The 12,596-nt window shown below is 42.3% G+C and overlaps 1 protein-coding gene across 3 annotated transcripts in view; it reads right to left on the bottom strand.

Moving 5' to 3' along the window:
* LOC134225378 (mucin-2-like) overlaps positions 1-12,596 on the bottom strand; it is a 212,384-nt gene that overhangs the window by 40,839 nt on the left and 158,949 nt on the right. For all 3 annotated transcript variants that reach the window (XM_062705396.1, XM_062705398.1, XM_062705397.1), the window contains exon 2: positions 1,566-2,599. In XM_062705396.1, the coding sequence (XP_062561380.1) occupies positions 1,566-2,305 (740 nt within the window). In that variant the 5' untranslated portion in view covers positions 2,306-2,599. The remainder of the gene's footprint in view (positions 1-1,565; positions 2,600-12,596) is intronic.

Below are 12,596 nucleotides of genomic sequence, written 5' to 3' on the forward strand. Positions count from 1 at the left end.
TCTTTGACTGCTGGTGAAGTACCACGATTGCTTTAATTGATATCATGGTGGCTCTCCGTTGTTGTTCATATCAAGCTTGCTTTGATGCTTTCAAATCAATTAGATATTAGCATTTCATAATTAACATCAAGTGCAAACTGACACACAGGAATCTTTCTTAAAAATGAAAAACGAGCTTATTTGTCTTCCACTCATTTCATTATTATAGGGTGAATATGGTCTTCAATATATGAATATATGTCTTCAAACTTTTGTAGTAATTGAAATTCAGTATGCTATATGTTAAAAATTGATATCACTGTTTACTAACTTTTCAAATCCTAGGGGGAGGGGGGGCTATTTTTTCTAGGGAGGGCTAAGTCCCCATAGCCCCCCTTATTTAAGGCAATGCTTTTGGCATAATGTACGATGGCCATAACAGACGATAGGCATAATATACGTTAGAGATAATGGACGTCAGGCATAATTCTGCCTTCTTTATATCATGGGCTGTTCTTTGGATCATTTTATGCTTAATGTTGATTATGCCTAACGTGCTTATACCTAACATACTTATGCCTAACGGGGTATTCCCCACTTCAAATATTGTATACGTTTAGGCTATAACCCGCGTGGACATTAGACATTCTAACATGAACTTGCAAATGGGGCAAGATGGGTCAGCACATAAATATATTTTGAATACGAACTATGCCCTTCAGTATAGTTCGTATTCAAAATATATTTTCCATTGCTGATTTCATCATTTTAAGGTTACTTCTGAGCATAATGATGTTAATTTGTTATTGAAAAATGTACATTTTTGTCTTTAAGAAAGCAATACACGGCTTGTTTTCATAAGAAACAGACATTTTTAAATGCAGTGCCACTTCTCAATCCAAAGCTTTAAAATCCTTTTTTATTCTAAAAAATCATTAGTAGTTTATTACTATCTTATCTATCTGTGTGTAATTTAACATTGTGAATAAAAACAATAATAATTGCAGAACTTAAAGGTGACCCGGCATTTTTTGATTGACAGATAAATAGACTTCTACTTTAATGACTGAAAATGAAATAAAAAGTAGACTTTTTGTTATTTCATACATTTAGCATACTGATTGGGAGCTATTTTTATAGATCCATGTTGAAAAGCTAAATTGAAAGATTTCTATTTTGAGGCATTGAGGGTTCGCCTTAGGTGATCCATCTTGCCCCATCCTACATTACATTCACGATATTTAGGTTAAACTTGAGGATTGAAATGTATCAAATTCTCTTCTCAAAAATGTTTTTTCTTGAAAAAAAGCATTATTTTCCCAGCTTTTTCTCAAACTGGAAAATTTTGTAAAAAACTTTTTTTTTAATCTTTCGTTTATTTTAGAGGTTCAATTTGTAGAAAACTTCTTTCAGCTCATTTTTTTAAATTTGCTAATATTTGAACTTTGTTTCTGCTTCTATCTAAGCATAGCTAAATATTTTGCTTCATATATCCATAACTCTGCTTGTGAAAACAGTTTCTTGAATACCTTGTACGATAATAAAATAAAAATCTTCTGGTATGGAATTAGAAAAGATTAACTCACCTATCGAGTTCAAACCGTAGTTTACTGGTATCATCTTTCTGTTCCTCCACAACTGGTCGACTATCTAAAACTTCGAATTCTTCAGTTGCACTGGCGACGGTGGTGGTTTCACTGAGAGGCTCTTCTGTCGTTACCTCTCGAGAATCGTCCTTTTCAACTTCTTCGGCAGAGATTTCCGTTGCAGCCGCTTGCGCTACCCAACTGTGTCGAGCGAGCGTCTGCCCAGCGGGTTCAGTGGAAGAAGGACTAGCACCTCTTGTAGGGGCTACGACGGTTGTTGGGGCATCCGGTCTGGTGGGAGGAGCCTTCGGGGCTGCAATCGATGGTGCAACAGTCATCGACGCCGGTGCAATCTCGGTTGGTTCCGTTGTTTCGACTGCTGCCTGATTCAGCTCGGCCACCGTGCCCAGTTCTGAAGATGCATTCTTTTCAATGTCGTAACCGAACTCTATGGCATGAGGTGTTGACGCTTCATTGGATTCGAATTCCACCGATCGAGTGGTGGGATCCGGAGTGAATAGATCGGAATCTTCGATCGGATTTGAAGTGGTGGTAGGATCTTCGGCCTGTCGCTTAACAATGATGCCTCCCTGAACGGGATACGTCGTGGTCACAAGGAGTAATCCAACCGTCAGAAGCCCAACAACCGTCGAAGCCAATGTTCTATTGGGGTTGCCGCGGTCACTTCGACAGGGTCTTAATCGAAAGGGGACCACCCCATTCTGCACATTTCTCCGCATGGTTAGATGTCTGGTCCCAGAAGGCGGGATGGTTTCGTAAGAAAAATAGGAAGTGTTTTGCTGAGTGAAAGAAAGAATGGACGCCGGTCTATTCGGAGCTATTTCAATGGAGGTGATCGGTAATGGCAGTCAATGCCTTTTTCGTTCATTTCTTCGGCGTTTGTGATGCTTTGTATCACATCTTCCGACGCGGATGGATCGATCGGTCAATCGTGGCTGATGTTGCTGTTGTTGCTTTTACTATCGTTTCCGATGGTAGTCATTACTCTCGTTTCGAGTCACGACCGGGGGTATCTGCAATGGAAGAAAGTGGAGTTGGATAAATGAATGAGCGGGCATTGTTAATGAGTGAGTGATGATTATATTAGAAAAAATAGATCAGACAATTCTCCCCACTGATAATGGAGGGATTCCACAATTGACCTTAATGGTTTGGAGCAAACAACGGGTTTTGAAAATAAAAAAACATGAAGAATGATCTGCCCAATAAAGCAATCAAATTGGAAGAACTATTTTTTTATTTGCCTAATCCTGTCTGTACATTTCTCAATGTATCGTTCATGCATTTTGAAATTAAACATATTTTAAATTAGATATTGTACGCCTGACCATGAACATTAAAAATAATAAGAATACCAGTTCTACAATATTTGTAGTAGTGCGTTGGAACAATCAGACAATTCATATAAATCCATACATCGGACTAAATCTTTAAATCAAATAGAGATACAAAAGGGGTATTGGATTTAAGGAAATACTCATGAGCAGTAATAAACAGGTAAACAGCTCAAAATTGCAACATCAGTAAGTACTCAATAAGTTAACCAACTCGATGAATCCAAACGATTTAAATACTCGAATGTGACTGATAAAATTAATCATTCTATAGCGTTAAATAAATCATAGATAATGAACTATTTTGAATGATGATGTTCATACACTATAGGAATGCCCAATCAATAGTACTTGTACCCTGAGTTTTGGATGCTTGTAACCGTAATGGTGATTGGTAATCAATCAAACTTGTAACAAAATTTAAAGTCAAAATAGTTATGTATGAGCTTGATGCCGGATGTTCCGCAACCGTAAACCAGAGCCCATATTAGATTCGACGATGTGATTGCAAAACACTTCCACCTGGTCGCGTTAATGGTTTCTGTTTTCGTTCGACACGTTTTTCCATCCCGAGGCAGTACGTTACATTTTTTTGCATAATCACACCCGGTCCCATTATTGCCATTGATGGAAGGCGCTTTTACCAAGCATGAAAAGCTCAACGAACGGAAACCGGGTCCACGGTGTGGATACGAAAGGCAAACACCATCGGCGACAAGTCGTCTTCCACCTTCGAGTCATCGTAATTGGATAATGACATCTGCATCAGAAACACACTCAACATAACCTGGCGCAAATGGCACTTTCGAGCGCACCGGTAGGGAAGTTTGGCTCTGTCTTCCGCACCGGAGGTAAATGATCTTTTATCTGCGGTGGCAGCAAGATGATTACTGGCGGTTAACCATCACGAGACACAATGCACCCCCCGCAAAGACCACCACGACTTGACTACTGTTTGATCGGAACATATCAAACACACCACCAATCGATCCATTAATGGAACGAATGAAGGTGAAAGTCTTATCTTCCGTAATAAGCGCATGCGTTGAGCGCATACTTTGAGATCATAAAAGAGCAAATTGATTTCGTTCCATCATCATCATTGTCAGCTCTAATAACGATCATCATGAGGTTGGCCATCAGCCTCACCACTGTGACAGCATGCTTGCGGTTCAACTCGATCGGAGGTTCGATGTACTTTTCGTCGACCACGACACGATGCCAACAACATGACCGTGGATTATTGTAATGTTTCATCATCCGGATTCAGTTGGATGCGGCGTGGTGGATGCGAACAATATCATCAGCCTTCTGTACAAAGTGGCACTGATGTGGTTATGTAAGTGGGGTTGTTGTTCAACTCTAAAATTTAGCACTGCGATATGGTTGTACTTTATGTCCAAATCATCATCCTATAAATGATTTAAAAAATATGAGAAAAAATAAACTTGTATTAGACGTGCGGGAGATTTATCAAATAATTAATGTTTGAGGGAGTAGATAATCGAAAGATAATTGAAAATCAACAGATTGAAAGCTAGGGCATGAATGAAGCGATAGAGTGAAGGGGAGGCATGGAGACCAGCAAAGGCCGATTTTCATACAAAATTGACAACTTTGGCATGGTATAGCTTTGTTCCCCGATTCCACAATTCATATTATTTACATAATCTTCTAGGTATTCAGTATCACCTACAATCAAGTTAGTAACTATTCATTCAGTTGTTTTTCAGATCTATACAAAACAAACATTATTGTTTTGCTAAAGGCTATTAATACGAACACCACGGTATTGAGCAGCCCACAATCGAAGCGTGAATCTTCTTGCCTAAAGCCGTTCACAACCAGTTCTGTTTTGTGCAGTCGGAAAGTAAATCAATAAGTGCACGACTGATCATGTTTCGTACCGCACGTAGGATATTCGCGAGAGCCGGGTGCTGTTTGTGCGGTCGGGAAGTAAATCAAACAGTGCTTCGTATCGGACGCAGAATTTTGGCGAAATCCTAATGTTTTGTTCTGTTTTGTGCGGTCGTAATTTTTTTATCTAACACAGAACTTCCGCGAGATCCGGCTGTTCAGTTCTGTTTTGTACAGTCGAAAAGGAAATCGTATGCAGATATTTCGCAAGATTCGGGTGTTTAGCTCTGTTTCTTGAATTCGGAAAGTAAGTTAATTAGTGCAGATTGCCATGTTTCGAATAGGACTTGTCACAAGCCATGCTGAATTTTTATTGGAACCTGAGGAATAGTTTCTATGGCAGACGTTCGTCTTCTTTGACGGATTGCCAATACTGTCGCCCAGCACACAACCTGCTCGCCCGGCAGTCCAAACCCCAAAAAGGACGAGTCTTTATCGTTCGTGGTTCAAAGCAACGCCTGCTTTGATGCGCGTAGATCAGGGATGTATCGAGGAGTGCATAAATACTATGGATAACGTATGTACGACAGGGTTATAAAGCACCCTCTCACAGCAATATTCAAATTAGACAAATGGAATGGGCCTGGAATTGGGTCCTAAAGCCCTACCTCGTTTATGGTTACAAACGGTGTCAGGCCATTAGGCCGAAGGTCGTTAGGCCAAAGGCCATTTGGCCGAAGGTCATTAGGCCGAATGGCCATTAGGCCGAATTTGCAAAAAGAAGCAAAAAGAGAAAAATGAGAAGTTCGTAAGTTGACCACTTCTTTCTTCCCCCTTTTTGTATCTACCTTATTCCTTCTTCTTTCTTCTTTCTTCCTTCTTCCCTCTTCCTTCTTCCTTCTTGCTTCTTCCTTCTTCTTTTTCCTTCTTCCTTATTTTTTCTTTCTTCTTCCTTGTTTCTTCTTCCTTCTTCCTTCCTATTTCTTTCTTTTTCCTTCTACATTCTTTCTTCTTCCTTTTTCCTTCTTCTTTCTTCCTTCATCCTTCTTCCTTCTTCCTTCTCACTTTTTTCTTCTTACTTCTTCCTTCTTTTTTCTTCCTTCTTTCTTCTTCCTTCTGCTTCTTCCTCTTTCTTCCTTCTTCTTTCTTCCTATTTCTTTCTTCTTTCTTCCTTTTCCCTTCTTTCCTCTTTCTTCATTTTTCTTTCTTCCTTCTTCCTTCTCCCTTCTTCCTTTTTCCTTCTTCCTTCTTCCTTTTTCCTTCTTCCTTTTTCCTTCTTCCTTCTTATTTCCTCCTTCTTCTTTCTTCCTTCTTATTTTCTCCTTCTTCTTTCTTCCTTTTTCCCTTTTTCTTCTTTCTTTTTCTGATTTCTTCCATCTTTCTCCCGTCTTCCTTCTTTCTTCTGTCTTCTGTCTTCTTCCTTCTTCCTTCTTCCTTCTTCCTTCTGCCTTCTTCCTTCTACCTTCTTTCTTCTTCCTTCTTCCTTCTTCCTTATTCCTTATTCCTTATTCTTTCTTACTTATTCTTTCTTCCTTCTTCCTTCTTTCTTTTACCTTTTCTTCTTCCTTCTTCCTTCTTCTTTCTTCCTTCTTCCTTCTTCCTTCTTACTTCTTCCATCTTCCTTCTTACTTCTTCCTACTTTTTCCTTTTTTCTTCTTCCTTCTTCCATCTCCCTCCCTTTTCTTTTTTTTCCTCTTCCGTTCTACTTCTTCCTCACTTCGCACTAGTCACTTCTCACTCCCCAGTACTCATTCGGCCTAGTGGCCATTCGGCCTAATGACCGTTCGGCCTAATGACCATTCGGCCTTATGGCCTTCGGCCTAATGACCTTCGGCCTAATGACCCAGCATCGTTGCAAACGATAGTGCATCGGTCAATTACACTTAAACCTATGTTTTAAAAATTCTGGTAATACTAATGACACACTGGTGGTATAAGTCCATGGTACAAGAATCTTTAAATAAGTACCATATCAATTATTATCTTTATTAAAGATAGTCTTGTAATAATTTTCTAAGCGCAAGCCGGTTCAGGTTTGTATGAAAACTAGAATGGGAAACTAAACCTTTTATTACACTGATTACGGCGCTTTACCTCCAAACGCTGGCGAAAAGAGAAACCACATTGCTGAAAGCAACATTCCAGAGATTTCAGTGAACGAAAACCGCACCGCAGGAAAGATCCATTGATTACTAACCCTTATGTCATACTTTTTGTATGAAGTATCTGCCCCTGGTACGATAGATATCACAGACAAATTCTGGGTATTTTGTTGAATTGCACGTTTCACTGATGCCTTCTGAGAAGCCTAATTATCATGTGAAAGAATCGCAACCTCGATTAAAATCGACTCCCAACTATTGGAACGACCATTCAATATGGGTTGTCTATGGAGTTGAAGCTCTTAAATATTTCATCCCGTCATTTGGTCTCCCCCCTCGCCATCGCCCAATGACGGAGTGCCAGAATCAGAATAATGTTAAATTCAACCTCGCCATATCAACTGTCATACAAACCTGAAACGACCTGCGCACGGTAAGCCTATTCAAACCAGCCCAAACCATTGGATGACACCCAAATTATAAATCATAATCAACTGAGCGTGGCGAAGCAAAATTATTTTTGAGCCACCCTACTTATTAGCTTGCTGCTGCCGGTGCCGGTGCACCGCGGTGTTTACATTCGCTCCGCGATCAGTTTTAATCGTTTTTTCGGGCAAATCTAGCAGTTTATACTAAGTTTTCGGTTCAAATAAGTGACTGATTTCAAAAGTGGTGTTTAATTTGCATTCTATCAACATTTCTGGCTGCGCATGTGCGGAGAAGTGAGTAAAACTTGATTTTTCCAATGCCCTTTGAGAAGAAGTGAAGTGCAGTGATGAACCCAACAAATCGCGGACGGCTATTAAATTGGCACGAAACTGCTAATTTATACTACAATTCGAGCCGGAATACATAGGATTCATTGAAGAAACATGTTCATTATCACGGGAAGTAAGGAAATATGCTGTAAACAGGTTAGTAATTTGAATAATTAACTTTTGTTCGATGCTGTTCGATGCATTCGAATGTTGGTGGGAGAGGAGTGCGGGAGGTGTGGGGTTGACCCGTGGAAGGTACGGTGCCATATTGACTGCCATCGTGGTACTCTTCCAACTATGTCCTTAAAAACAACCATTACGAACAATCTAGAAGATAATACGACTCGATACAATCGGCAACGACCTAGGCGACGAATAAAGGATCACGATTGGAAGCTTGGAACATGGAACTGTAAGTCGCTAGGCTTCGCAGGTTGCGACAGGATAATCTACGATGAATTACATCCCCGCAACTTCGATGTCGTAGCGCTGCAAGAAATCTGCTGGACAGGACAGAAAGTGTGGAAAAGCGGGCATCGAGCGGCTACCTTCTACCAAAGCTGTGGCACCACCAAGGAACTGGGAACCGGCATCATAGTGCTGGGAAAGATGCGCCAACGCGTGATTGGGTGGCAGCCAATTAACGCAAGGATGTGCAAACTGAGGATAAAGGCCGTTTCTTCAAATAGCATCATCAACGTGCATTGTCCACACGAAGGGAGATCCGACGACGAGAAAGAAGCGTTCTATGCGCAGCTGGAGCAGACATACGATGGATGCCCACTGCGGGACATCAAAATCGTCATCGGTGACATGAACGCTCAGGTAGGAAGGAGGAAATGTATAGACCGGTCATCGGACCGATAGTCTGCATACCGGATCGAACGACAACGGCCAACGATGCATAAACTTTGCAGCCTCCCGCGGAATGGTAGTCCGAAGCACTTTCTTCCCCGCAAGAATATCCACAAGGCCACATGGAAATCACCTAATCAAGTAACGGAAAACCAAATCGACCACGTTCTAATCGACGGTAAATTCTTCTTCGACATCACGAACGTACGCACTTACCGCAGTGCGAATATTGAATCCGACCACTACCTCGTTGCAGTATGTCTGCGCTCAAAACTCTCGACGGTGATCAACACGCGTCGGAGTCGTCCGCCGCGGCTTAAACATTGGGGGCTGCAAGACGGTAGACTAGCCCAAGACCACGCGCAGCAGCTGGAAGTGGCAGTCCCAACGGAAGATCAGCTAGGCGCAGTTTCTCTTGAAGATGGCTGGAGAGATATTCGATCCGCCATTGAAAGCATCGCAACCGCTGCACTAGGCACGGTGGCTCCGGATCAGAGAAACGACTGGTATGACGGCGAATGTGAGCAGTTAGTTGAAAAGAAGAATGCAGCATGGGCGAGATTGCTGCAACACCGCACGAGGGCGAATGAGGCATGATACAAACGGGCGCGGAACAGACAAAACTCGATTTTCCGGAGGAAAAAGCGCCAGCAGGAAGATCGAGACCGTGAAGAGACGGAGGAACTGTACCACGCTAATAACGCACGAAAGTTCTAAGGAGAAGTTGAACCGTTCACGTAAGGGCCACGTGCCACAGCCCGATATGTGAAAGGATATAAACGGGAACCTTCTTACAAACGAGCGTGAGGTGATCCAAAGGTGGCGGCAGCACTACAAAGAGCACCTGAATGGCGATATGGCAGACAACGGTGGCGGTATGGTAATGAACCTAGGAGCACGCGCGCAAGACATGCGACTTCCGGCTCTGAATCTCCAGGAAATCCAGGAGGAGATCGGCCGGCTGAAAAACAACAAAGCCCCTGGAGTTGACCAACTACCAGGAGAGCTGTTTAAACACGGTGGTGAGGCACTGGCTAGAGCGCTGCACTGGGTGATTACCAAGGTTTGGGAGGTTGAGGTTCTGCCGCAGGAGTGGATGGAAGGTGTCGTGTGTCCCATCTACAAAAAGGGCGATAAGCTGGATTGTAGCAACTACCGCGCAATCACATTGCTGAACGCCGCCTACAAGGTACTCTACCAAATTTTATGCCGCCGACTAACACCAATTGCAAGAGAGTTCGTGGGGCAGTACCAGGCGGGATTTATGGGTGAACGCTCTACCACAGACCAGGTGTTCGCCATACGTCAGATATTGCAGAAATGCCGCGAATACAACGTGCCCACACATCATCTATTTATCGACTTCAAAGCCGCATATGATACAATCGATCGGGTCCAGCTATGGCAGCTAATGCACGGAAACGGATTTCCGGATAAACTGATACGGTTGATCAAGGCGACGATGGATCGGGTGATGTGCGTAGTTCGAGTTTTGGGGGCATTTTCGAGTCCCTTCGAAACGCGTAGAGGGTTACGGCAAGGTGATGGTCTTTCGTGTCTGCTATTCAACATCGCTTTGGAGGGAGTAATACGAAGGGCAGGGATTGACACGAGTGGTACGATTTTCACGAAGTCCGTCCAGTTATTTGGTTTCGCCGACGACATTGATATCATGGCACGTAACTTTAAGAGGATGGAGGAAGCCTACATCAGACTGAAAAGCGAAGATAAACGGATTGGACTAGTCATCAACACGTCGAAGACGAAATACATGATAGGAAGAGGCTCAAGATAGGTCAATGTAAGCCACCCACCACGAGTTTCTATCGGTGGTGACGAAATCGAGGTGGTTGAAGAATTTGTGTACTTGGGCTCACTGGTGACCGCCGATAACGATACCAGCAGAGAAATTCGGAGGCGCATAGTGGCTGGAAATCGTACGTACTTTGGACTCCGCAAGACGCTCCGATCGAATAGAGTTCGCCGCACAGTGGGACGGATTGAAAAAAAGACGGTCAAAAGTACAAATATGGCTTAAAATGAGAACAAATGGGTTTATTATACATACTGTGATGAAATTTTTCATTTTCAACTACATTCATAACGAGTGTTGTGGTTGTAGCATTCAGTACATATACATACATTTTCATGCATTTTACGTCATTTTCAAATGCCCTCGAAATCTCCAAGTATTCTAACGGGCCCTAAATTTCGTTTAGTTTTAAAATATATTATGTAAAGTAGTAGCCATGCGATTTTCAGCGCTGGGTAATGATGGGTAAATTGTTTTCTGACCACATGAAAACACCACGAAATGAGTAAATTTCGATATAAGCCAAAATTCAACTCTATAAGCCAAGGGTTAATATTTCATGAATTTGTAATACAATGTATGCAATTGATAGTTGATTATGTTATCTTTGAAGATGTATTGAGTTTGAAATGATTGAATAACAAATTTGAAAAATATTGCAAAGATATCATACTTCATATTTATATATTATCGAAGGTGTTAAAACAGTTTTCATGCTAACTTCAAAGGTACCTAATGGGCACAATATCGTCAAATTGACTGAACCAAAGTAATTTACAATGTTTTATAACCTGTATAATGCGAGAAAAATATTTAAAAAATAGAATACATCATTTTGGAAAATGACCTTTTGACCCTCTTTCTAAGGATTCGTCCCTCTGTGCGCCGCCGTACCAAACTGACTATCTACAAAACGTTTATAAGACCGGTAGTTCTCTACGGACACGAGACCTGGACGATGCTCGTGGAGGACCAACGCGCACTGGGAGTTTTTGAAAGGAAAGTGTTGCGTACCATCTATGGTGGGGTGCAGATAGCGGACGGTACGTGGAGAAGGCGGATGAACCACGAGTTGCATGAGCTGCTGGGAAAACCATCCATTGTTCACACCGCGAAAATCGGAAGACTGCGGTGGGTCGGGCACGTAGCCAGAAAGTCGAACAGTAATCCGGTGAAAATGGTTCTCGACAATGAACCGACGGGAACAAGAAGGCGAGGTGCACAGCGGGCAAGGTGGATCGATCAGGTGGAGAACGATTTGCGGACCCTCCGCAGACTGCGTGGTTGGCGAAGTGCAGCCATGGACCGAGCTGAATGGAGAAGACTTTTATGTGCAGCACAGGCCACTCCGGCCTTAGTTTGATAATAAAATAAAAAAAAAAATGTTTCTGGATCTGATTTTGTTGCAGGACCAATAAATTGTTTTTTTTTTCAGAACCATCACCAGATGGTATCAGTGAAATTTTCTCAAGTTTCTGATTTGGTTTTGTTACTGTTTTGTCTCCAATAGCCTTTGCCCGGCGTAGGATTGCCAATCCGGAGAGGTCGAGTGCGATTCTCGGTTCGATCTAGGATGTTTTCGGGTGGGAAACATTCTCGACTCCCTGGGCAAAGATTTTTTAGAACCATTTTCTGCTGAACCCTGAGTATAGAATTGATGCTGACGAGCTCGGTGGTCCAGTGGCTACCGCTTCTGCCTTATAAGCAGGAGGTCGTGGGTTCAATTCCAGGCTCGTCCCTTTCCTACTTTGTATTTCTATATTAGTTATTTCTGTGTTTCACGTTATACCAAAACGTTATAACCTTCCACACAATCCCAAAACCTCCCGTGGCACCTATGAGAGGTCGTAGAGTTCTCTGCATCTTTCTTAAGTAGGTGTCCAACAAACCATCCTTCCCCTTCCTCAGCGTTCGCAAGGACGTGGCCAGGACAGATCTCGACTATTGGAGAGTACATTGCTTCCATCTAAGAGTTAGTGATTAGTCCCAAATCAATATCTGTGGTAACGGATGAAAGTGATGTTACTCTCATACAATAGTCTTGGCTTGTACCACCTACGAATTTGTGCGAACTGCTAAATGCTAATGCTAATGCTAATGCTAACCCTGAGTATAGAATTGATGCTTTGACCAACATACGGACCATTGTGTCCACTGGGTGGTCTCCTGGAAGATCCGGAACATCCGTAAAAATGGTCAATTCGTAAATTCCATCGTAGAGCGACGGGATTTTTTTAGAACCATTTTCTGCCGAACCCTGAGTATCGAATTGATTTTTTGACCCGCATACG

Source organism: Armigeres subalbatus, chromosome 3, assembly GCF_024139115.2.
Source record: "Armigeres subalbatus isolate Guangzhou_Male chromosome 3, GZ_Asu_2, whole genome shotgun sequence".
Taxonomy (NCBI): domain Eukaryota; kingdom Metazoa; phylum Arthropoda; class Insecta; order Diptera; family Culicidae; genus Armigeres; species Armigeres subalbatus.